Source organism: Oncorhynchus nerka, linkage group LG9a (assembly GCF_034236695.1).
Source record: "Oncorhynchus nerka isolate Pitt River linkage group LG9a, Oner_Uvic_2.0, whole genome shotgun sequence".
NCBI lineage: Eukaryota > Metazoa > Chordata > Actinopteri > Salmoniformes > Salmonidae > Oncorhynchus > Oncorhynchus nerka.
In genome coordinates, this window is record NC_088404.1 from 32,426,748 (window position 1) to 32,453,033 (window position 26,286).

The window sequence follows — 26,286 nt, forward strand, 5'->3', positions numbered from 1 at the left end:
CGGAAAGGGCAGTTTTGAGTGCATTTGAGATTGCATCATCTGTGGATCTGTTGGGGCGGTGTGCAAATTGGGGTGGGTCTAGGGTTTCTGGGATAATGGCGTTTCTGTGAGTCATTACCAACCAGATGGTTGTCCTTCTGGAAGTTTCTTCAATCTCACATTTACATTTACATTTAAGTAATTTAGCAGACGCTCTTATCCAGAGCGACTTACAAATTGGTGCTTTCACCTTATGACATCCAGTGGAACAGCCACTTTACAATAGTGCATCTAGGTCTTTTAAGGGGGAGAAGGATTACTTTATCCTATCCTAGGTATTCCTTAAAGAGGTGGGGTTTCAGGTGTCTCCGGAAGGTGGTGATTGACTCCGCTGTCCTGGCGTCGTGAGGGAGTTTGTTCCACCATTGGGGGGCCAGAGCAGCGAACAGTTTTGACTGGGCTGAGCGGGAACTGTACTTCCTCAGTGGTAGGGAGGCGAGCAGGCCAGAGGTGGATGAACGCAGTGCCCTTGTTTGGGTGTAGGGCCTGATCAGAGCCTGGAGGTAGTGAGGTGCCGTTCCCCTCACAGCTCCGTAGGCAAGCACCATGGTCTTGTAGCGGATGCGAGCTTCAACTGGAAGCCAGTGGAGAGAGCGGAGGAGCGGGGTGACGTGAGAGAACTTGGGAAGGTTGAACACCAGACGGGCTGCGGCGTTCTGGATGAGTTGTAGGGGTTTAATGGCACAGGCAGGGAGCCCAGCCAACAGCGAGTTGCAGTAATCCAGACGGGAGATGACAAGTGCCTGGATTAGGACCTGCGCCGCTTCCTGTGTGAGGCAGGGTCGTACTCTGCGGATGTTGTAGAGCATGAACCTACAGGAACGGGCCACCGCCTTGATGTTATTTGAGAACGACAGGGTGTTGTCCAGGATCACGCCAAGGTTCTTAGCGCTCTGGGTCGAGGACACAATGGAGTTGTCAACCGTGATGGCGAGATCATGGAACGGGCAGTCCTTCCCCGGGAGGAAGAGCAGCTCCGTCTTGCCGAGGTTCAGCTTGAGGTGATGATCCGTCATCCACACTGATATGTCTGCCAGACATGCAGAGATGCGATTCGCCACCTGGTCGTCAGAAGGGGGAAAGGAGAAGATTAATTGTGTGTCGTCTGCATAGCAATGATAGGAGAGACCATGTGAGGTTATGACAGAGCCAAGTGACTTGGTGTATAGCGAGAATAGGAGAGGGCCTAGAACAGAGCCCTGGGGGACACCAGTGGTGAGAGCACGTGGTGAGGAGACGGATTCTTGCCACGCCACCTGGTAGGAGCGACCTGTCAGGTAGGACGCAATCAAGCGTGGGCCGCGCCGGAGATGCCCAACTCGGAGAGGGTGGAGAGGAGGATCTGATGGTTCACAGTATCGAAGGCAGCCGATAGGTCTAGAAGGATGAGAGCAGAGGAGAGAGAGTTAGCTTTAGCAGTGCGGAGCGCCTCCGTGATACAGAGAAGAGCAGTCTCAGTTGAATGACTAGTCTTGAAACCTGACTGATTTGGATCAAGAAGGTCATTCTGAGAGAGATAGCGGGAGAGCTGGCCAAGGACGGCACGTTCAAGAGTTTTGGAGAGAAAAGAAAGAAGGGATACTGGTCTGTAGTTGTTGACATCGGAGGGATCGAGTGTAGGTTTTTTCAGAAGGGGTGCAACTCTCGCTCTCTTGAAGACGGGAGGGACGTAGCCAGCGGTCAGGGATGAGTTGATGAGCGAGGTGAGGTAAGGGAGAAGGTCACCGGAGATGGTCTGGAGAAGAGAGGAGGGGATAGGGTCAAGCGGGCAGGTTGTTGGGCGGCCGGCCGTCACAAGACGTGAGATGTCATCTGGAGAGAGAGGGGAGAAAGAGGTCAGAGCACAGGGTAGGGCAGTGTGAGCAGAACCAGCGGTGTCGTTTGACTTAGCAAACGAGGATCGGATGTCGTCGACCTTCTTTTCAAAATGGTTGACGAAGTCATCTGCAGAGAGGGAGGAGGGGGGAGGGGGAGGAGGATTCAAGAGGGAGGAGAAGGTGGCAAAGAGCTTCCTAGGGTTAGAGGCAGATGCTTGGAATTTAGAGTGGTAGAAAGTGGCTTTAGCAGCAGAGACAGAGGAGGAAAATGTAGAGAGGAGGGAGTGAAAGGATGCCAGGTCTGCAGGGAGGCGAGTTTTCCTCCATTTCCGCTCGGCTGCCCGGAGCCCTGTTCTGTGAGCTCGCAATGAGTCGTCGAGCCACGGAGCGGGAGGGGAGGACCGAGCCGGCCTGGAGGATAGGGGACATAGAGAGTCAAAGGATGCAGAAAGGGAGGAGAGGAGGGTTGAGGAGGCAGAATCAGGAGATAGGTTGGAGAAGGTTTGAGCAGAGGGAAGAGATGATAGGATGGAAGAGGAGAGAGTAGCGGGGGAGAGAGAGCGAAGGTTGGGACGGCGCGATACCATCCGAGTAGGGGCAGTGTGGGAAGTGTTGGATGAGAGCGAGAGGGAAAAGGATACAAGGTAGTGGTCGGAGACTTGGAGGGGAGTTGCAATGAGGTTAGTGGAGGAACAGCATCTAGTAAAGATGAGGTCGAGCGTATTGCCTGCCTTGTGAGTAGGGGGAAGGTGAGAGGGTGAGGTCAAAAGAGGAGAGGAGTGGAAAGAAGGAGGCAGAGAGGAATGAGTCAAAGGTAGACGTGGGGAGGTTAAAGTCGCCCAGAACTGTGAGAGGTGAGCCGTCCTCAGGAAAGGAGCTTATCAAGGCATCAAGCTCATTGATGAACTCTCCGAGGGAACCTGGAGGGCGATAAATGATAAGGATGTTAAGCTTGAAAGGGCTGGTAACTGTGACAGCATGGAATTCAAAGGAGGCGATAGACAGATGGGTAAGGGGAGAAAGAGAGAATGACCACTTGGGAGAGATGAGGATCCCGGTGCCACCACCCCGCTGACCAGAAGCTCTCGGGTGTGCGAGAGCACGTGGGCGGACGAAGAGAGAGCAGTAGGAGTAGCGGTGTTGTCTGTGGTGATCCATGTTTCCGTCAGAGCCAAGAAGTCGAGGGACTGGAGGGAGACATAGGCTGAGATGAACTCTGCCTTGTTGGCCGCAGATCGGCAGTTCCAGAGGCTACCGGAGACCTGGAACTCCACGTGGGTCGTGCGCGCTGGGACCACCAGATTAGGGTGGCTGCGGCCATGCGGTGTGGAGCGTTTGTATGGTCTGTGCAGAGAGGAGAGAACAGGGATAGACAGACACATAGTTGACAGGCTAGAGAAGAGGCTACGCTAATGCAGAGGAGATTGGAATGACAAGTGGACTACACGTCTCGAATGTTCAGAAAGTTAAGCTTACGTAGCAAGAATCTAATTGACTAAAATGATTAAAATGATAGAGTACTGCTGGGGTAGGCTAGCTGCGTTGTTGACACTACCCTAATCAAGTCGTACCGTTGAGTGTGAAGTTTCTACAATGCTGCTTATCGGGAGCAGAGGAACTCTGGAGCTCTGTCATAGTGACTATCGGGTTCTTGGTCACCTCCTTGACCAAGGCCCTTCTCGCCCGATTGCTCAGTTTGTCCGGGCGGACAGCTCTAGGAAGAGTCTTGTGGTTCCAAACGTCTTCCATTTAAGTCTGATGGAGGCCACTGTGTTCTTGGGAATCTTCAATGCTGCAGACATTTTTTTTATACCCTTCCCCAGATCCCCAGATCCTTGCCTTGACACACTCTGTCTCGGAGCTCTACGGACAATTCCTTCGACCTTATGGCTCGGTTTTTACACTGACATGCACTGTCAACTGTGGGACACTGGTGTGTGCCTTTTCAAATCCTGTCCAATCAATTAAATGCACCACAGGTGGACTCAAATCAAGTTGCAGAAACATCTCAAGGATGATCATTGGAAACAGGATGCACCTGAGCTAAATGTCAAGTGCTAAATGTTTTTATTTTTTGATACATTTGCAAACATTTCTAAACCTGTTTACACTTTGTCATTATGGGGTATTGTGTGTAGATTGAGGATTTTACATTTTAAAAATTAATTAATACATTTAGGATAAGGCTGTAAATGTCAAGGGGTCTGAATGCTTTCCTCAAGCACTGTATATTGTCAGTGTCTCTGTATTCATTGCCACAGCTAAGGGAGAGAAATGACATTGACACTTTTGCAGTAGTTTGCTCTCTTTCTCAATCCTGCTCTCATCCTCTTCTCCCTCTCTGCCTCCCCCTTTTGTTTGTATCTCTCTTAACTCTCTCTCCTTGTCTCTTTCTTTCCCAGGGACCCTGTCAGAATCTGACATGTTTCCCTCCAGATGTTAAATGCTTCGGAAACTGTGATGTCGGCGTGGTAACCATCCCACTAATGCACAATGATGTCATAAAGCAGCAGCCTGTGGACTTCCTGGATCTGGAGAGGGCTTACAGTGACTTTGCCACAGACTTCATCACCCAGTCTACCAGGAAGAAACAACCCTTCTTCCTCTACTACCCCTCTCATGTAATCATCTCTTCTTCCTCTACTACCCCTCTCATGTAATCATCTCTTCTTCCTCTACTACCCCTCCCATGTAATAATCTCTTCTTCCTCTACTACCCCTCTCATGTAATCATCTCTTCTTCCTCTACTACCCCTCTCATGTAATCATCTCTTCTTCCTCTACTACCCCTCCCATGTAATCATCTCTTCTTCCTCTACTACCCCTCATGTAATCATCTCTTCTTCCTCTACTACCCCTCATGTAATCATCTCTTCTTCCTCTACTACCCCTCATGTAATCATCTCTTCTTCCTCTACTACCCCTCTCATGTAGTCATCTCTTCTTCCTCTACTACCCCTCCCATGTAATCATCTCTTCTTCCTCTACTACCCCTCATGTAGTCATCTCTTCTTCCTCTACTACCCCTCTCATGTAGTCATCTCTTCTTCCTCTACTACCCCTTCCATGTAATCATCTCTTCTTCCTCTACTACCCCTCTCATGTAATCATCTCTTCTTCCTCTACTACCCCTCTCATGTAATCATCTCTTCTTCCTCTACTACCCCTCTCATGTAATCATCTCTTCTTCCTCTACTACCCCTCATGTAATCATCTCTTCTTCCTCTACTACCCCTCATGTAATCATCTCTTCTTCCTCTACTACCCCTCATGTAGTCTTCTCTTCTTCCTCTACTACCCCTCATGTAGTCTTCTCTTCTTCCTCTACTACCCCTCTCATGCAGTCATCTCTTCTTCCTCTACTACCCCTCTCATGTAGTCATCTCTTCTTCCTCTACTACCCCTCTCATGTAGTCATCTCTTCTTCCTCTACTACCCCTCTCATGTAGTCATCTCTTCTTCCTCTACTACCCCTTCCATGTAGTCATCTCTTCTTCCTCTACTACCCCTCTCATGTAATCATCTCTTCTTCCTCTACTACCCCTCTCATGTAATCATCTCTTCTTCCTCTACTACCCCTCTCATGTAATCATCTCTTCTTCCTCTACTACCCCTCTCATGTAGTCATCTCTTCTTCCTCTCATGTGAGAAGCTAACAATCCTTTCAATTTCAAAGGAAGTGGGTGCTCCTCCAACAGTCTCTTCCCCCCTTTCTGTCCTCCAGCATACCCACTACCCCCAGTATGCAGGCCCGGCAACGGCAGGGCGGTCTCGAAGGGGTCCGTTTGGTGACGCTCTGCTGGAATTTGACTCTACAGTAGGGAATCTGCTCTCAGCTCTGGAACATACTGGAGTCCTCAACAACACTCTCATACTGTTCACTGCTGATAATGGGTAGGAACTGTGTTGGTGTGTGTGATGGTGTGTCAGTGTAGTTTATTAGCAGCGTGTACGGATATTATGTAATTGTTTAGTTGCCTACAGTATGTGTGCTTGTGTTTACTACTGGTTTTTACAACAAATATGAAAGGACTAAGAGCCTTTCGCATTTCAACCTTTGGTGAATCTCTCCAATCCCCCTCTCTCCCCACCCAGGCCTGAGTTGATGCGTATGTCTCGGGGGGGTAATGCTGGTCCTCTGAAGTGTGGTAAGGGCACCACCTATGAAGGGGGCATGAGAGAACCTGCCATCGCCTACTGGCCTGGGACCATCACACCAGGTCTGTCAGGAGAGATATGTAGTCCTCTCAACTACAAAATACATGTATCATCACACTCACCCACCCATATTGGCTGAATGTTGTAGCCTTGAAGATCCCTTGTTTACATTTACATTTAAGTCATTTAGCAGACGCTCTAATTGCCAGGCTTATCATACTGCTGACATATGTGTATGGGGGTATTCACAGAGCAGGAGTTAGTTGGCATGGTCACATTTAGCCCCCTCCATTTCAACTAGATTCGGAACTACAGTGCATTCAGAAAGTATTCAGACCCCTTGACTTTTTCCACATTTTGTTATGTTACAGCCTTATTAAAAAATATATTAAATCGTTTTTTTCCCTCATCAATGTACACACAATACCCCATAATGACAAAGCAAAAACAGGTTTTTAGAAATCTTTGCAAAAAATAAAATGACATTTATATAATTATCAGACCCTTTACTCAGTACTTTGTTGAAGCACCTTTGGCAGTGATTACATCTTCGAGTCTTCTTGGGTATGATGCTACAAACTTGGCTCACCTGTATTTGGGGAGTTTCTCCCTTCTCTGCAGATCCTCTCAAGCTCTGTCAGGTTGGATGGGGAGCGTTGCTGCACAGCTATTTTCATGTCTCTCCAGAGATGTTAGATCAGGTTCAAGTCTGAGACTTGTCCCGAAGCCACTCCTGCGTTGAAGTCTTGGTGGTTCCAAACTTCCACTTAAAAATTATGGAGATCACTGTGTTCTTGGGGACCTTCAATGAGGCAGAAATGTTTTGGTACCCTTTTGCACATGTGTGCCTCGACACAATCCTTTCTCGGAGCTCTACGGACAATTCCTTCAACCTCATGGCTTGGTTTTTGCTCTGATATGCACTGTCAACTGTGGGCCTTTCCAAATAATGTCCAATCAATTGAATTTACCACAGGTAGACTCCAATCAAGTTGGAGAAACATCTCAAAGATGATTAATGGAAACAGGATGAACCTGAGCTCAATTTCATGTCTCTTAGCAAAGGGTCTGAAATCTGTTTTCTTTTGCCAAAATCATTATTGTCATTATTGTGTGTAGATTGCTGAGGGAAAAGTTTTTTAAATCAATTTTAGAATAAGGCTGTAACGTAACAATGTGGGAAAGTCTAGGGGTCTTACAATACTTTCCGAAGGCACTGTACATCTAATTTGAACTATATTTTCTAGGGGTCACCCATGAGCTGGCCAGCACCCTGGACATCATGCCCACCATCGCAGGGCTGGCGGGGGCCAAATTACCAATGGTGCAGCTGGACGGAGTGGACATGACGGACATCTTGGTCAACCACGGACCGGTATGGGAGACATTAAACTGTGTAGTTAAACGTAATTTGGGTTGAAGAATAGAAGATGGATACATTGCATAATGTGTTCTTGACTTAAACACTTGGACATTGTTATTCATACCTATTTAACTTCCTGTGTTGTAGAGTAAGAGAGAGGCCATGATGTTCTACCCTACAGACCCCAGTGAGAAGTACGGTCTGTTCGCTCTCAGGCTGGGCAAATACAAGGCTCACTTCTACACACGCGGTAAGTGTGTGTGAGAGTCACGCACAATGTCATACTGCAGAATAGGGTACTCCAAAGTTCCTGTTTTGTGTTCATGATGTGATTGCTGTGCTCTTTTGTAATTAGCCTTAAAACAACTAGATGCATTTCTAAACACTGGCAAAGGGGCCAGCCAGAGGCTGAAATGGAACCTGGCCTAAATCTAACATTTCTATCTGAACCACCTTTCCCCCAGGTGCAGGCCACAGTGAGACCACCCCAGACCAGGACTGTCACATAATCTCCTTCCTGAAGCCCCATGATCCTCCCCTGCTGTTTGACTTGGAGTCTGACCCCAGTGAGAACTATCCCTTGTCTCCGCTGGGACGCCCCGAACTGCAGGCCCTGCTGCAGAGGATAGGCGTGGTCAAGGAACAGTTTGAAGCCTCCATGGTGTTTGGGGAGAGCCAGATCGGGAAAGGTAGCGACCCTGATCTTGAGCCCTGCTGCACCCCGCACTGCACCCCCAAACCTTCCTGCTGCCAGTGTGGCTGATGCACCCTCAAACCTACAGTACGGCTTGTACTATACCTTAAGTAAGACTAGTTCTAGTACCTCTATTACTGTGGATGAGGTACCCCCAAACTTAACCTCTGAAAGTGTGGAAAGACAGTTCTTTAAGCCATATCAGAGACTGTGGGAAGCAGCACCTTTTCAAACATTAGAAATGGTACATCCAGCATGGCCATTGTTCCACATGAGTGTCTGATCTACCAATTCTAATTCTATGGATGCGGGCACCCTCATGTGGACCCTGCATCCCAGTGACAACACCACCCAAAGACTGCGCCTCAATGACGCACTTAGAAACTGTGTGGTGTTTTATCTTCAGCCGTTGTAGAAAAGATGCATTGTTAAAACACTCGTAAGCCTAAGTTCCATCGCTATCGGGGAAACCGGGCTAGTTTTTACAAAAGACGGTGTGTGTTATTTTTAAATACAGGATTATATTAATACATTCTCTTTCACTATAAAATAGTGTAACATCTCACACCCAGAAGAGAGGAGTGGTAGTTAAGTTCAAACATGTCTTTACGAACTAAACAGACCTTCATGTAAACAAATTGTACAAATCTAGGGAAATGTATTTTACAGATGACAATTTCATATAGCCTAGCTAGTCTATAATCAGGTTGTTGGTCTGAGATACATGATTGTAGCTTGGACCTAAATCATGCATTAATGTTGACATTTGAATTCCAGTGGCAGATCTGAAGTTAGGATTTCCCCCTATAAATGAACAGATTCATGAAACTGTTATTGTGACCCAGTAGCACGGTGACACAAGCACAAGAAAGAGACAGTCAGACTCATTTGAACATCAAGCATATATTTTATTCATAAGACCAAACCCATGACAAGGCAAAGTGTATTTATTTATTTTTTGACTTTTAGATTTGTACAAGTCCTCATTTTTTAAAGATAACTTTGTATTTGTCACATACTGATGCTCTAGTTATACAGTGAAGAATCTAGTTTGTTTATGCATTGAAGTCCAAAGTTTTGATGAACTGTTAACTGGATGTTTGAGCTGCTATACAGGAATAGGGAATCCTTGGGGGTTGGTTGGTGTACTGTATCTATCAGGGAAGATAGAAGGGCTTCAACTAAGCTCTTACAGGACAGAAAAACAAAACAAACAGGTAAGAGATGGAGCATGTCTGGAGCTCAAAGCCATGGGCTATATTGGCAAGATGCGAAAGGTTCCTGTATAAAAGCAGGCTCTCTGAAAGCTGTTTTTAATTGGTTCAGCTCTACTTCTCTGCTCTATCAACGGATTGGGTGGGTGTTGGATCTCAAAGGTGTCACATATGTGCCTAAAGGGGTGTTGCTAAAGCCTGTCTGTGGGGTGAATGTTTGAGTTAGCAAGAACCCAAAATGTCACCTTAGTGGTTGACGTAGCACACTCGAATAAAACAACTGGTAATTTAAATTGGTTTTCATGTTTGTCATCTTTTTTAAATATTTAATTTCAATAACATACATAACGTAAAGGACACAGCACAATCTTTTCCACTCTTTATAGTATTTACAGGATCTAACTGACAGCGATACACACTCCCTACTGTCACTAATGATAAACTGGTCACCATGGAGGTCCCATGACTCCACTCATCACCAGCAGATCAATGATGCTCTTGACTACATTATCCTTTTTTTGCTGTTTAATATTTGTTGAAGAATAAAAGCAGTAGATGATGTGTATCTGGGTCTAGAAGCGAGCCCCTCGTCTACGCTACTGTACTCAACCTGATATTGGGGATTGCAGTAGGATGCCTGTTATTTCAATTCATTCTGTGTTCTCCACTTCTCTATACTCCCATCTGTTTGATGTTGCACTGTAGTCTACAGTATGCTAATTGAACTGGAAAAAGACAACTAAAAAGTATAATGTCCTACTGTAAGTAAGCAAACCATGTACTGTATATTGGCTTACCTATGACCAGAGGAAAATCAGGGAGTACATTTGGAAGGGTCATTTCTTATGCAGAATATGAGCCATTAGACATTGTAAAATCAACTTCTAAAACTACTGCTCAGACCAAATAGAAAAAAATAAAGTTGAACTTAAACTCTACCCTGATCCACCTCAAAGAGAAGGTGGAGGGACACACCACTTAATTCTAAGCATTATCTATCTCGTCTTTACTGTGGCCTTATTCTCAGTGTACTCATCAATTTAAACAGACCGACACACCTGTACAATAGTGTTTCCTGTGAGGGAGTAGTGTTGAACTATGGCTTCTCATGTCCTCGACCTGATATTCAGATTGATCTCTAAACATGGTGTAGTACATCAGGACACTTCACTGTTGGATAAGATGGAAAGGAATATAACATTGTATTTACACCATTAGAAGTCCAGAAGCTAAATCATTTTTTCTTCTCGCTCTGTTCCCAAAGCGCTGACAGTTATCACCCCAGTTTCCATAGCAACCTCTTCCTGACACTCCGCTGGAGATTTGATGAGAGGAGTTGTTTTCCAATGAGAGATGACTACTGCAACTGTTCTTTCTGATCTGACGCCAACAAATTTCAAAACGATGTATTTCAAAATGGTGGACATCAAATAAGCTAGGGGAAGGGACTACAGAAGAGAAATGTAACCAGGCATAAGCCACAGAACAAACCAGTTAAAGGATTGGTTCCCGACCCACTGTTTGATAAACACTGGGCTAAAACATCTTCCCATTTTCTTTGTCTTCCTCCTCTTTGATTATTGGTTGTGGATGCTACTTACATAGTTTATATGCATGAGGTGTCTGTATTTCTCTACTGCCTATACATATATTTACAGAACACAATGTCTCATACGGTACAGGGGTTAGCTCGGACCAAGTCAGATAACTGCTCTACTTCGCTTCAATCTCACTACCAGTCAAAGCAGTTTGTCGATATTGAATAAATATACACTACCGTTCAAAAGTTTGTAGTCACTTAGACATTTTTGAAAGAAAATTATTATTTTTTCCATAAAAATATCAAATTGATCAGAAATACAGTGTAGACATTGTTAATGTTATAAATGACTATTGTAGCTGGAAACAGCTGATTTTCTTATGGAATATGTAGAGGCCCATTATCAGCATCCATCATTCCAATGGCACATTACATTAACTAATCCAAGTTTATCATTTTAAAAGGCTAATTGATCATTAGAAAACCCTTTTGCAATTATGTTAGCACAGCTGAAAACGGTTGTCCTGATTAAAGAAGCAATAAAACTGGCTTTAAACTAGTTGAGTATCATCAGCATTTGTGGGTTCGATTACAGGCTTAAAATGGCCAGAAACAAAGAACTTCCTTCCGAAACTCATCAGTCTATTCTTGTTCTGAGAAATGAAGGTTATTCCATGTGAGAAATTGCCAAGAAACTGAAGATCTCGTACAACGCTGAGTACTACTCCTTTCACAGAACGGCTCTAACCAGAATTTAAAGAAGAGTGGGAGGCTCTGGTGCACACTTGAGCAAGAGGACAAGTACATTAGTGTGTCTAGTTTGAGAAACAGACTCAACTGGCAGCTTCATTAAATAGTACCCGCAAAACACCAGTCTCAATGTCAACAGTGAAGAGGTGACTCCGGGATGCTGGCCTTCTAGGCAGTTTTCAGCTGGAAATGTGCTAACATTATTGCAAAAGGGTTTTCTAATCATCAATTAGCCTTATAAAATGATAAACTTGGATTAGCTAACGCAATGTGCCATTGGAACATAGGAGTGATAGTTGCTGATAATGGGCCGCTGTACGCCTATGTAGATTCCATACAAAAAATACTCAGTTTCCAGCTACAATAGTAATTTACAACTTTAACAATGTCTACACTGTATTTCTGATAAATTTGGTATTATTTTAATGGACAAAGAAATGTGCTTTTCTTTCAAAAACAAGTGACCCCAAGCTTTTGAACGGTAGTGTATATTTACACCAAACCATATCTGACCAAATAATATGATCCAGGTCCTATTCAATGTTGAGCTGGTTTTGTGTCCTAATAGCTCTGTGTGTGCATTACCCTCCTAACCATGCATTCAAACATGTGAAATAGCAGTAGTAGGAATATAATACGTCATATCTAAAATAACAGGTGCCAAGACCCTTATTCCTATAACTGTATCATAGAAAACAAAAGGTAAAATAAACAGGCAATCCATCTAGAAGAGGGAAAATAAACAAACAAATAGCATACTGTAGAACTGAAATGAACATTTCAGTTTCAGAGAGAGATATAGGGGTATTTTTTGCAATGGAGAGAAGACCCACCAGCGCCCTCTGGTGATTGAAATTGATAAACATACAAGCAGCAGCAGGAAGAAGAAGAGAAGACTGTTGTCATGGCAACATTTCCTGCTTCCTGCCTGCTCTACTCCAGGTAGATGTCTTCGGTGGGGCAGGCATACTCCAGGTGCTCCTGGTAATACTCCTGGAAAGCCCGTCTAGAGAGGGAGACAGACAACAGAGGTCCTATTAAATCACCCAGCAATAATGTCTCAGCCAGACTAACATCATGGTTCTAGTCCAAGATGAGCCTCAGCTTAGTAAACATTTCTCCATACCATCATTCCCCATTTTAGGCTCCCGAGTGGCGCAGCGGTCTAAGGCACTGCACCTCAGTGCTAGAGACGTCACTACACACAATGGTTCGATTCCAGGCTGTTTCACAACCGGCCGTGATTGGGAGTCCCGTGGTGTTGCGCACAATTGGCCCAGCGTCGTCCGGGTTAGGCCGTCAATGTAAATAAGAATTTGTTCTTAACTGATTTTCATTGTTAAATAAAAGTACACTGACTCACTCACCAGCCCATCCCTGCTCTGCTGTGTCCCATATTTAATAATTGAAACCTGATATGCCTGATTCATACAAGATTAACAGGACAGGAACTGCGGTCATTATAAACCCCAGCTCGTTCTCGCTCTACTTTTTAATGTACTTTCTTCTCCTCTCCATTGTGCCAACTGAACTAAATGGCTTAATAGGTAGGCTATCGTTTCCACCATTATTATTCCGACCAGAGTATGCCACTTTTTTTCACATCAGCAGTAATGACAGAGATTGGGAGATGTGTGAAAGCATTGTTAGACTGCTGGAGAACAGCCAATGCTACAACTTCAATACAAGAAATAATGCTGTGGAGAGGCAGAGTACCAGAGAGTGCTGTCTTTATCCCTAGGTTTACAAGCAGAGCTTAAAAAGGAATGAGAATCGTGAGAGGGAGATACTGAGGTACTGTGTGTGACTCACCCAACACTCTCGGCCACACGCCGCATTGACTCCTGGGAGACGAAGACGTGGCAGGCAAACCTGTTCAGCATGGGGTGCTTAGTGATGAAGCCAAAGTAGCTGAGGAGAGAGCGAGAGGGGGAATTAGGTGAAATGTAAATAAAGCAAGTTGATATTCTTGGTGTTTATCGTCTAATGAAATGTATCCTCAACATGTATTTTCATACCAATTGTTTTTTGGATGGCATCCACAGAAAGAGATGTTCTTCATCTGGAAGAAGTGACTACATCTGTCAAACTGGAGAGAGAGGACAGCAACACAATTAGACCCAACCAAAACAGAGCAAACTAGAATGCTATTTGCCCCTGAAAAGAGAGTACACAGTGGCAGAATACCTGACCACTGTGACTGACCAAAACGTAAGGAAATCTTTGGCTATGTACAGACTCCTTGAGCATAGCCTTGCTATTGAGAAAGGCCGGCAAAGGTAGACCTGGCTCTCAAGAGAAGACAGGTTATGTGCACACTGCCCACAAAATGAGGTGGAAACTGAGCTGCACTTCCTAAGCTCCTGACAAATGCATGACCATATTAGAGACACATTTCCATCAGAATACACAGACCCACAAAGAATTCAAAAACAAACCCAATTTTGATAAACTCCCAATACCACAGTGTGCCATCACAACAGCAAGATTTGTGACCTGATGCCAGCAGATAAAGGCAACCAGTGAAGAGCAAACACCATTGTAAATACAACCTATATTTATTTAACCCTTTGTACATAATTACAATACTGTATATAGACATAATATGACATTTGAAATGTCTTTATTCTTTTGGAACTTTTGTGAGTGTAATGTTTACTGTTAATTTTTTATTGTTTATTATCTATTTCACTTGCTTTGGCAATGTAAACATATGTTTCCGATGTCCCTTAAAATAAAGTCCCTTAAATTGAAATTGAGAGAGAGAGAGAGAGAGAGAGATGCTCATACTATGGGGTGGTTTCAGCCTCCTTTTCAATGCACTACAGTCGCTCAAGAGTGTCTGACACTTTTATAACATTTGTTGCACTCATCCCTTACCCTCCCCGCCCTTCCCCTGCACCCCTTACTTACACTACTCCCCATCTCTCATCCCTTCATCTCTCACCTCATCCATAGTGTCGTATTCATCCTCCAGGCTCATCACCAGTTTAACCCCTTGTAGACTGATCTCCAGCTCACACAGAGAGGGGGGCCGCAAATGGACCGTCCGCTTCCTCGCTATCGCAATCTGACAGAGAAGTAAGAGAGAGTTCAATACAGATCAACTTTATTATTTAAAGACTGTCTCATTCAGACTATTGAGGACCCTATGACCTGTAGGTTCACCCAACCCAGAGTGATGCATTTCCTGTTTACCTTTTGCATGGCAGCACAGAGGATGCCATTGCCTTGGTGATAGGGCACCTCCACAGAACCCAGGAACTGAACACTGAAACTGTCCATCCAGGCTGGGTTCCTCTTCATTCCTACAGGAAGTGACATCAGATGGGAAGCATTTTATCTTATTGACATTCAGGTTATGTGTCTCCAGTGATGAAACACTGTCAACACTTGACATACTCAGTATAGAAAGGACATTTTCCAGTAGAACTGTTCTCCTACCAGACATGAATATAAAATATTGTAACATACATGGGATATGTGCAGTGAAATGTGTTGTTTTGCAGGGTCAGCCTTCCAGTTACTGGCCCAATGCTCTAACTGCTAGGCTACCCTAATATTTTACTCACCCATTATCTCCTTGGACTGCCCTATGACCTCATGGGCGTAGAAGGCTGGGAATATCCCCCTCTCTCCCGTCCGCATGTTGTAGCCCCTGTACCAGTAGTCATCCTCCTCTTCCTCGACATATAGAGGGTCGTCCACATCCAGCTCCAACTCATCCACATGTCTGGGGATAAACCTGTACGCGGAAGGAGACAGAGGTCAGAGGGTAGAGACACACACACACATTATTGGGTTTTAGTGAGGAGGAAGCAGCATCTGTCTGGGTATCAGGTGTCTCCCCGAGGAGAGGCTGTTAGCTGAAAAAACAGCAGAGACACACTTAGGGAGGGAGAGAAGGGGGAGAGGAAGTGCTGGATGATAGTCGTTTAAAGGGTAGGGAGATAAAAATGATTCAGTTACTGAGGAATGGAACAGGGGGCACAAACACACACAGAGTGATACCCAGGTGGTGACAGGCTGGTGTGAGTATAAATCAAATCAAAGTTTATTGGTCGCGTACACCAAGAAACGAGTGTTGCAGCGGTCTAAGCCACTACATCTCAGTGCAAGAGCTCTCACTACAGTCCCTGGTTCGAATCCAGGCTGTATCACATCCGGACGTAATTGGGAGGCACACAACTGGCCCAGCGTCGTCCGGGTTTGGCCGGGGTAGGTCGTCATTGTAAATAAGAATTTGTTCTTAACTAACTTAACTTTCCTAGTTAAATAAAGGTTAAATCAAAATATAAATTAAAACACAGATTTGTGGGTGCAGTGAAATGCTTATGTTTCTAGCTCAAACAGTGAAGTAATGAATAACAATACACAAACTTAAAAAACATTAAAAATGATATCAAGAAATATCAGAGTGAGCATGTCAGAGTTTGGAATATTAACATGTATACATATAAATGTTGTGTATAGACAGTATATGAATAAGTGTTTATAGGTGTAGTTATATAGGATGAGCCATAACTAGAATACAGTATATAAACATAACGTGGGTAAAACAGTATGTAAACATTATTAAAGTGACCAGTGTTCAATGGCTCTGTGTATATAGGGCAGCAGTCTCTAAGGTTCAGGTGCTGGGTAGAGTACCGGATGTTAGCTAGATAGTGACAGTGCCTAAGGTTTAGGGCAGTGTACCGGGCAGAAGCTGTCTCGTGATGATTGTTTAACAGTTTGACGGCCTGGAGATGTTAATCAGTCTCTCGGTCCCAACTTTGATGTACCTATACTGTCTCCGCCTCCTAATGGTAGCGGGGTGAACAGGCTGTGGCTTTGGTGGCTGATGTCCTTGAAAATCTTTTTGGCCTTCCAGTTAACACTGTGTGCTGAAGATGTCCCGGAGGGCAGGCAGTGTGCCTCCGATTATGTGTTTGGCTGCGGTGCAGTTGCCATACCAGGTGGTGATACAGCCTGACAGAATACTCTCGATGGTGCATCTGTAGAAGTTAGTGAGGGTTTTAGGGGCCAATCCGAATTTCTTCAGCCTCCTGAGGTTGAAGCTTCACCACACTGTCGGTGTCGAGGCACCATTTCAGATCCTCAGGAATGTGCACGCTGAGGAACGTGAAGCTTTTGACCCTCTCCACTGCTGTGGGGCCCTCATGTTAAAGATCAGCATTGCGAAGGTGTTGTTGCCTACCTTCACCATCGGGGTCGGCCCATCAGGAAGTCTAGGACCCAGTTGCACAGGGAGGGGTTCAGACCCAGGGCACTGAGCTTAGTGATGAGCTTGTATGGCACTATGGTGTTGAAGGCTGAGCTAAAGTAGATGAACAGCATTCTCACAAAGGCATTCCTCTTATCCAGGTTGGATAGGGCAGTGTAATGACACTTGTTTTGTCCCTGCCACATACGTCTCATGTCTGAGCCAGTGAATTGCAACTCTACTTTCTCCCTGTACTATAATTTTACCTCTGTTAATTGCCTATCAGAGGTTATAGTTCTTCTGTTTGTACACGTCCATGTTCAGTCACCTTGCCATGATTAAATGCGGTGGTTCAGGCTTTCAGTTTTGTGCGAATGCTGCCATCAATCAAGGGATGGGTTTGGATAAGTTCTAATCATCACAGTAGGAACAACATCCTCTATACACTTCCTGATGTACACAGTCACGAGTCATACGTATACGTCGATACTATTCCCAGAGGAAACCCGGAACATTTCCCAGTCTGCATGATCAAAACAGTCTTCAAGCATAGATTCCGATTGAACAGACCAACGTTGACCAGTCCTTACCAAGGAGGCTTTCTATTTAACTTTCTGCCTATAGGCAGGGAGTAGCAGGATGGAGGAATGATCTGATTTAGCAAAGGGAGGGTGGGGGAGGGCCTTATAACTATCCCGGAAGGGAGAGTAATAATAGTAAAGAGTGTTCTCTCCATGTGTAGCACATGCGATGTGTTGATAGCATTTCGGGAGCGTTTTACTCAGATTTCCCTTATTAATGTCCACAGCTACAAAAAAAATGCAGCCTCAGAATAGGCAGTTTCCAGTTTGCACAAAGTCCAGTGTAGTTTCTTGAGCACTGTCGCAGTGTCGGCTTGGGGGGAATATACACGGCAGTGACAAAAAGCGAAGAAATGTATGCAGTCTGCATTTGATGGTGAGTTATTCCAGATCGGGAGAAAGAAAGGACTTGAGTCCCTGTACGTTACCACAATCACAACACCATGAGTTGTTAATCATGAGACAAACCCCTCCGCCTTTGTTTTTCCCTGACAGTTCTTTCTTTCTGTGTGCACGATGAATGGAGAACCCCCGCTGACTGGACAGAGCTATGATTCCGTGAAACAGAGTATGTTACAGTCCCTTATGTCTCACTGAAAGAAGATCCTCACCCTGAGTTCATTTACTTTATTGACCTGGGACTAGAAACAGGGCGATCGTGTCTGTCGGCGCCATCTTTTCTATATAGCTACAGTGGGGCAAAAACGTATTTAGTCAGCCACCAATTGTGCAAGTTCTCCAACTTAAAAAGATGATAGAGGCCTGTAATTTGACAGACAAAATGAGAGAAAAAAAATCCAGAAAATCACATTTTTAATGAATTAATGATTTTCTATGAATTAATTTGCAAATTATGGTGGAAAATAAGTATTTGGTCACCTACAAACAAGCAAGATTTCTGGCTCTCACAGACCTGTAACAACTTCTTTAAGAGGCCCCTCTGTCCTCCACTCGTTACCTGTATTAATGGCACCTGTTTGAACTTGTTATCAGTATAAAAGACACCTGTCCACAACCTCAAACAGTCACACTCCAAACTCCACTATGGCCAAGACCAAAGAGCTGTCAAAAAGGACACCAGAAACAAAATTGTAGACCTGCACCAGGCTGGGAAGACTGAGCAGCTTGGTTTGGTTTGAAGAAATCAACTGTGGGAGCAATTATTAGGAAATGGAAAACATACAAGACCACGGATAATCTCCCTCGATCTGGGGCTCCACACAAGATCTCACCCCGTGGGGTCAAAATGATCACAAGAACAGTGAGCAAAAATCCCAGAACCACACGGGGGGGATCTAGTGAATGACCTGCAGAGAGCTGGGACCAAAGTAACAAAGCCTAACATCAGTAACACACTACGCCGCCAGGGACTCCTATCCTGCACTGCCAGACGTGTCCCCCTTCTTAAGCCAGTACATGTCCAGGCCCGTCTGAAGTTTGTTAGAGAGCATTTGGATGATCCAGAAGAAGATTGGGAGAATGTCATATGGTCAGATGAAACCAAAATATAACTTTTTGGTAAAAACTCAACTCGTCGTGTTTGGAGGACAAAGAATGCTGAGTTGCATCCAAAGAACACCAAACCTACTGTGAAGCATGGGGGTGGAAACATCATGCTTTGGGGCTGTTTTTCTGCAAAGGGACCAGGACGACTGATCCGTGTAAAGGAAAGAATGAATGGGGCCATGTATCGTGAGATTTTGAGTGAAAACCTCCTTCCATCAGCAAGGGCATTGAAGATGAAACGTGGCTGGGTCTTTCAGCATGACAATGATCCCAAACACACCGCTCGGGCAACAAAGGAGTGGCTTTGTAAGAAGCATTTCAAGGTCCTGGAATGGCCTAGCCAGTTTCCAGATCTCAACCCCATAGAAAATCTTTGGAGGGAGATGAAAGTCCGTGTTGCCCAGCAACAGCCCCAAAACATCACTGCTGTAGAGGAGATCTGCATGGAGGAATGGGCCAAAATACCAGCAAGAGTGTGTGAAAAGCTTGTGAAGACTTACAGAAAACATTTGACCTCAATGCCAACAAAGGGTATATAACAAAGTATTGAGATAAACATTTGTTATTGACCAAATACTTATTTTCCACCATAATTTGCAAATAAATTCATTAAAAATCCTACAATGTGATTTTCTGGATTTTTAAAAATCATTTTGTCTGTCATAGTTGAAGTGTACCTATGATGAAAATTACAGCCTCTATCATCTTTTTAAGTGGGAGAACTTGCACAATTGGTGGCTGACTAAATACTTTTTTGCCCCACTGTAGCTATATAGAAAAGATGGCGCCGACAGACACGATCGCCCTGTTTCTAGCTCCTAGCCAACTCAGCAGTTTATTTTTGTGTTATTTTTTGCATTATTTGATTCAGAACGTTTCTAGTATTATTTCCTACTGCCAAAAATAACTTTTGCCTTCCCGAGGCAGTCCCTGTACTACACCAAAACGTTGACGCCAAAGGAGGGTGTGGGCTGCTAGTCAGACTCAGACAGCCAGCAAACCATCCACCGCTTCCAAGTATATTATTCGCTAACGTTCAGTCCCTGGTCAATAAAGTAAATGAGCTCAGGGTGAGGATCTTCTTTCAGTGAGACATAAGGGACTGTTACATACTCTGTTTCACGGAATCATAGCTCTGTCCAGTCAGCGGGGGTTCTCCATTCATCGTGCACACAGAAAGAAAGAACTGTCAGGGAAAAACAAGGCGGAGGGGTTTGTCTCATGATTAACAACTCATGGTGTTGTGATTGTGGTAACGTACAGGGACTCAAGTCCTTTCTTTCTCCCGATCTGGAATAACTCACCATCAAATGCAGACTGCATACATTTCTTCGCTTTTTGTCACTGCCGTGTATATTCCCCCCAAGCCGACACTGCGGCAGTGCTCAAGAAACTACACTGGACTTTTTTGCCCCACTGTATATAGCTGTTACTCCTGCGGTGTCACTAGGTCCACAGCTGTAACCATGACAACTTCCCTCCTCACGCTCCCCATTCCTCTCTTCCTCCCTCCATCTCTTCTTCCCTCCCTCCAGACCACTGGTGATTCACCAGCTCCTCATTCTCCTACCGCACACACCCATCCTTTGTCCCATATCACCTACGGTCCATATTATGACTAAGAACAAAGAGTCAAACAGATAAGATATTATAATACTGTATGTTCTCTTACAATGATAACATTACAATAACCACAGGTTTTTGTCTGATCAGGATTTCAGGGGCGGCAGGGTAGCCTAGTGGTTAGAGCGTTGGACTAGTAACCGGAAGGTTGCAAGTTCAAACCCCCAAGCTGACAAGGTACAAATCTGTCATTCTGCTCCTGAACAGGCAGTTAACCCACTAGGCCGTCATTGAAAATAAGAATTTGTTCTTAACTGACTTGCCTAGTTAAATAAAGGTAAAAAAAAACAAAATGCTTGTTGTGATGCTCTCTGTTTATATAACAGGTACTGTGATGTTCTGAATGCTATGACTCACCTGTAGACAGCCCTGTGTGTCTGGTCCCGCTCTTCTCCATTGATGGTACAGGAGAACAGCCCAAACGACTCTGTGCCTGCACAGGTAAACACACACCCCAGTGAGAACACCGATACACTTGTTGGGCGGTACATTAATGTAACCCATAGGACCTCTCTGAATAAAATCTAAATAAATGATAACGGCATCTGTCAAAATAACTTATGTTGATGAAATTCTTGTTCTTCCCATTTGTAATAGACCATTAATTATGTATATGATCATTCATTAATGAAGTGATCTTTTATCACGCTACAGCTTGGGAGAGCTAACATGGACCCTCATTTATCATATGATTTAGCAAATGAGAATCAAAATGGTATGAAACCCCAAGTATAAGCTTCATTCACCACTTTTTTCGTCACAACAACAATATGTTTGACTACAGCCCCCATCCCCCTTGCTAGTAGCTAAAATTGTTTAGGTGCTCATAGTTAGTTTGTAGTTAGTTAGTTGGTCTGTAGCCTACTTACTGGAGGATTGTGAGATGCAGGACATTAGCTAGTTAATTAATGAGTTAGTTTGTGTGTAGCCTACTTACTGGAGGATTGTGAGAGCCAAAAAGTTAGTTAGTTACTGGAGGATTGTGAGATGCAGTAAGATTGAGTTTGAGTTTATTTTATTTTTACAGGGACAGTGCACATTAATCAACGTTTCAGTAAAAGTGCCGGTTTTAGCCAGCCGGCTAATTTTCAACCGCAGTCCGTGGGCAGGTTATTAAAAAATATATTTAGTTAGTTAGTTACTGGAGGATTGTGAGATGCAATAAGTTAAACTGAACAAAAATATAAAAACAGAATGCAACAATTTCAACGATTTTACTGAGTTACAGTTCATATAACGAAATCAGTCAATTGAAATCATTTCATTTGGCCCTAATCTATGGATTTTACATAACTGGGCAGCGGTGCAACCATGTGTGGGACTGGGAGGAGGGACACATTTGTGCACAAAGTTTTAGAGACCTAAGCTATTTGTGCGTATGGAAAATTGATTGGATCTTTTATTTCAGCACATGAAACATGGGACCAACACTTTACATGTTGCATTCATATTTTTGTTCAGTATTAGTTACTGGAGGATTATGAGATACAGTGAGTTAGCTAGTTAAGGAATTAGTTAGCTAGTTAGTTTGTAGCCTGCTTACAGAGGATTGGGAGGTGCAGTAACATTGTTAGTGACCGTTTCCACATTTTGTTGCGTTAAAGCCTGTTTAAAATGGATAAAATTGAGATTTTGTGTCATTGGCCTACACACAACACCCCATAATGTCAAAGTGGAATTATGTTTAAGGAGTCAAAAAGTATTCAACCCCTTTATTATGGCAAGCTTTTAATAAGTTCAGGAGCAACAAGTCACATACCAAGTTGACTGACTCTGTGTGCAATAATAGCATTTAACATGTTTTAATGACCACCTCATCTCTGTAGCCGACACATACAACTATCTGTAAGGTCCCTCAGTCGAGCAGTGAATTTCAAACAAAGATTCAACCACAAAGACCAGGGAGATTTTCCAATGCCTCACTACGGGCACCTATTGGTAGAAATGGAATATCCCTTTGAGCATGGTGAAGTTATTAATTACACTTTGGATGGTGTATCAATATACCCAGTCACTACAAAGATTCAGGCATCCTTCCTAACTCAGTTGCCGGAGAGGAAGGAAACCGCTCAGTTATTTTACAATGAGGCAAATGGTTTAATGGCTGTGATAGGTGATAGGTGAAAACTGAGGATGGATCAACAACATTTGAATTACTCCACAATACTAACCTAAATGACAGAGTGAAAAGGAGGAAGCCTGTACATAAAAAATATTCCAAAACATGCATCCTGTTTGCAATAAGGCACTAAAGTAGAACTGCAAAAAATGTGCGAAAGAAATTAAAGCATTATTATTTGGGTAAATCCATCAAAACACATCACTGAGTACCACTCTTCATATTTTTAAGCATGGTGGTGGCTGCATCATGTTATGGGATACTTGTCATTGGCAAGGACTAGAGAGTTTTTTAGGATGAAAAAAGAAACGGAATAGACCTAAGCACAGGCAAAAATCCTAGAGGAAAATCTGCTTCAATCGCTTTCCAAGACAAATTCACCTTTCAGCAGAATTCCCCTTTCAGCACAATAAACTAAAACACAAGGTCAAATATACAATGGAGTTGCTCACCAAGATGACATTGAATGTCCCTGAGTGGCCTAGTTAAAGTTCTAACTTAAATAGGCTTGGAAATCTATGGCAAGACTTGAAATGGCTGTCTAGCAATGATCAACAACCAACTGGACAGAGCTTGAAGAATTAAAAAAATAATATGGTGCAAATATTGTACAATTCAGTTGTGCAAAATACTTAAGAGACTTACCCAGAAAGACTCACAACTGAAATCACTGCCAAAGGTGATTCTAACACGTATTGACTTATGGGTGTGAATACCTATGTAAGTGAGATATTTCTGTATTTCATTTTCAATACATTTGCAAAACATTCTAAAAACATGTTATTGTGTGTAGATGGGTGAGAATGAAACACCTATTTAATCCATTTTGAATTCAGGCTGCAACACAACAACATGTGGAATAAGTCAAGGGGTGTGAATACTTTCTAAAGGCACTGTAGTTAGTTAGTCTGTTAGTGTGCATCCTACTTACTGGAGGATCGAGAGGTGCTGTTGACAAACACATTGAGGAACTTCTTGGAGAAATGCATGTCAGCCTCAGGGGAGGAGTCTTCTGACGAGCTGAGGAGTTCTGGCCGCACCCCTCCATTCCCCTGTCCGTTTCCCACCTCCCCCGTCCCAAGAGGGTCATCATCACACAGTGTAGACAGCTCACTGTCGTCACTCAGCACTGAGGTACATCTGGGAGGGACACGGTTCACACAGGTTAGTAATTAAACAACTACATGTACTTAAATGAAGTCCTCCTAAACCCTTAATGAAGGTGGGCCCTTTCCGTACGTACCGCCTGAGGCTGACCAGCTCCAGTGTAGTGTTCTCATCCACCACCAGAGTGTACTTCATGGAGTCGTACGCCAGACCATCATCATCTGGGCTGGACCGCAGGGCCTGCAGGGGGAGGTCCCTCACACACAGGGGGGGGTCCTGCTTTGACAGGGGGAGGTCCCGGACGCTCTCATCGATAGGCGGGGAGCTGTCCAGATATTGATTGCTGCCACGATAGGATGACTGCTTCCTCAGGCAGCTCAGGAACGGGGAGCAGTCTCCTTCCTCTTCCTCCTCCTCTTCCTCATCGTTGTCGGTGGAGTAGGTGAGGCTGAAGCATCGGTTGGTCTGGGCAGTGGGGATGTCCAGCGTCATGCTGTGTTTGACCGTGGTGATGCGTTCCAGGGAGGCCGTAGAGCGTCCGGTGGGCTTGGCCTCCATCTCGCGGCCTTCGTCCTTGTCACTCGCTACGCTGTCACTCAGACTGGGAGAGTCCAGTTCCTTCCTCCCCTCCAGCATCATCAGGTCGTTATCAGGCTCCACAATAACATCCATTTCCTCATCCTTCTTCTTGGTGTTTTTGCCAGATTTAGGGCTGGTGTCTTTCTCAGAGTCCTGAGTGTGATTGTTGTCTGTGGATATCCTGTTGCCATAGCGCTCCACGATCACCGGTCTGATGGTGTCAGCTGTAGGATTGTTCATGTACAGACAGGAGCCAAATCTTTCATTTGCTTTCCCTGCATTCCCTTTGGGTGGCTCTGCACTCTTCTCCCTCTTATCTCTATCCTTCCCTTCCTTCCTCAGGCCTGTCCCTTCTTTATCCTCCTCCTCTGATCTCTTCGTCCCAGATTTCTGCATTTGTTCCTCCGTGGCTTCGGTGAACGCGTCTGGCTCGATGTCCGAGGAGGGTGAGATGGTGTCCGAGATGGACACTGACCTCTTAAAACAGTCCTCAGGACAGCTGATTGGATAAGACCCCTCCGAGATCATCTTGTTCACCAGGTTGCTTAGCAACCAAGGTGAGTCTGAATTCTCGCTCAGCTCATCCTCGCTCTCCGACTCAGACCCTCCCTCGCTGTTCCCATCGTAGTCATCAGCATGGGTGGGTATGAGTCTTGGTCCTACTGGCAGGTAGAAGGAGCGTTTGAAGCTCTCCAGGCTGTGGTCTGGTTCTATCTGGAGGACCATCTGTCTGGACATGCTGTCCTCACAGTGCTGGGCTGGGGGCAGGGTCTCATCTGGGTCGGCCTGGTGCTCATAGGGCAAGTCATTATCATCATCATCATCTACACTTTGTAGGCCCATCAGAGCCTGGCCGTCATCATAGGGCTCTGGAGGTAGGACGAGGGAGTCAGCAGGGGAGGGAGTGGCCAGGGTTGAGGAGAAAAGTTGTGAAGGTGAGGGTAAGGGTGAGTCCTCTTTGATGGGGTCGGGCTGGCCAAGGAGGAGTGATACCTTCATTCCCACAATTCCACTGTCCTGTTCTAACTCGGTGTCCGGGTCCAGTTCCTGGTCGGAGGTGGGTGAACTGGCCTCCTCGATGGAGTTGGTGAGGTGGGAGGAGCGTCCACTACTACTGTCATCACTGGTCAGGTCCAGCTCTGTCTCTGAGATGGAAGAGATCATGTTGGAGACCAGGGGTCCTCCGCAGGCGAATGCTGCCTCAAGCTCCCCTTCGATGTCTGAGTCTGACCCGGGAGAGCTCAGGTCCTGGTCTTGGTCTGAGGTGGTGTAGCACCGCTTGGCGTTCATGTCAGCAATGCCCGGGTCCGAGGATGGAGAGTTGGAGTCATTGGCCACCTCAATAGCTGCACCTGGACGCTGGCTCTGATTAGTGCTTCGGGATTGGTCGAGAACATCAGAGCGGCTTGATGACATGTAGCTAGAGAAGGAAGCCAGCTCAGAGGGCTCGATGGAGGGGAACTCAACATAGACTGAGCTCTGGTTCTCCTTACACACCATGTCATAAGTCTCCTTACACATAAACTCTACGTCAAAATCTTTCTCCAGCTCCTCATCTGACAGAGGGGTGTCAGCTCCGTCATTCCCCCCAATGGGAGCAGTGGAGGACAGGCATCGGCTGGTCCCGTCTGGATCGTTCTCCAGTTCCGGGTCTAGGCCTGACTCAGTGGTGACCGTGTAGGTGTCGGTGGCACGTCGCTGGGTGGACGTGCAGGACCGTGAAAGTTTGTGGTTGTGGTCAGCGCTGTTGAGGTCGTGGTCAACCTCAGTGTCAGAGCATTGGGATTGGTCATCCAGGGATGGAACTCTGAAGATCAGAGGGTCAGCTGAGGAGTTAATGACCTCATTAGAGCCGGGGTGAGACTTGTGTTGACCGAAGGAGCCTGTTGGAGAGAGGGAGATATAGGGGAAAGGGGAGAGAGGGAAGAGAAAGAATGAAGATAGATAAAGAGAGATGGTAGAGAGAGAAATGAGAAATGAGATAAATAAG

General features: G+C 45.0%; 2 protein-coding genes across 3 annotated transcripts in view; one reads left to right on the forward strand and one right to left on the reverse strand.

Moving 5' to 3' along the window:
- Positions 1-9,578, forward strand: part of arsa (arylsulfatase A) — a 29,830-nt gene extending 20,252 nt beyond the window's left edge. The window contains exons 3-8 of the mRNA XM_029667907.2: positions 4,259-4,477; positions 5,581-5,750; positions 5,952-6,076; positions 7,262-7,389; positions 7,525-7,627; positions 7,842-9,578. Of these exons, the coding sequence (XP_029523767.1) occupies positions 4,259-4,477; positions 5,581-5,750; positions 5,952-6,076; positions 7,262-7,389; positions 7,525-7,627; positions 7,842-8,140 (1,044 nt within the window). The 3' untranslated portion in view covers positions 8,141-9,578. The remainder of the gene's footprint in view (positions 1-4,258; positions 4,478-5,580; positions 5,751-5,951; positions 6,077-7,261; positions 7,390-7,524; positions 7,628-7,841) is intronic.
- The window catches only part of mapk8ip2 (mitogen-activated protein kinase 8 interacting protein 2), a 144,124-nt gene continuing 126,427 nt past the window's right edge, over positions 8,590-26,286 (reverse strand). For both annotated transcript variants that reach the window (XM_029667909.2, XM_029667908.2), the window contains exons 6-14: positions 23,854-26,179; positions 23,542-23,750; positions 20,849-20,924; positions 15,148-15,320; positions 14,774-14,883; positions 14,523-14,645; positions 13,594-13,664; positions 13,388-13,486; positions 8,590-12,581 (exon numbers count right to left, since the gene is read on the reverse strand). In XM_029667909.2, coding sequence (XP_029523769.2) covers positions 12,509-12,581; positions 13,388-13,486; positions 13,594-13,664; positions 14,523-14,645; positions 14,774-14,883; positions 15,148-15,320; positions 20,849-20,924; positions 23,542-23,750; positions 23,854-26,179 — 3,260 coding nt within the window. In that variant the 3' untranslated portion in view covers positions 8,590-12,508. The remainder of the gene's footprint in view (positions 12,582-13,387; positions 13,487-13,593; positions 13,665-14,522; positions 14,646-14,773; positions 14,884-15,147; positions 15,321-20,848; positions 20,925-23,541; positions 23,751-23,853; positions 26,180-26,286) is intronic.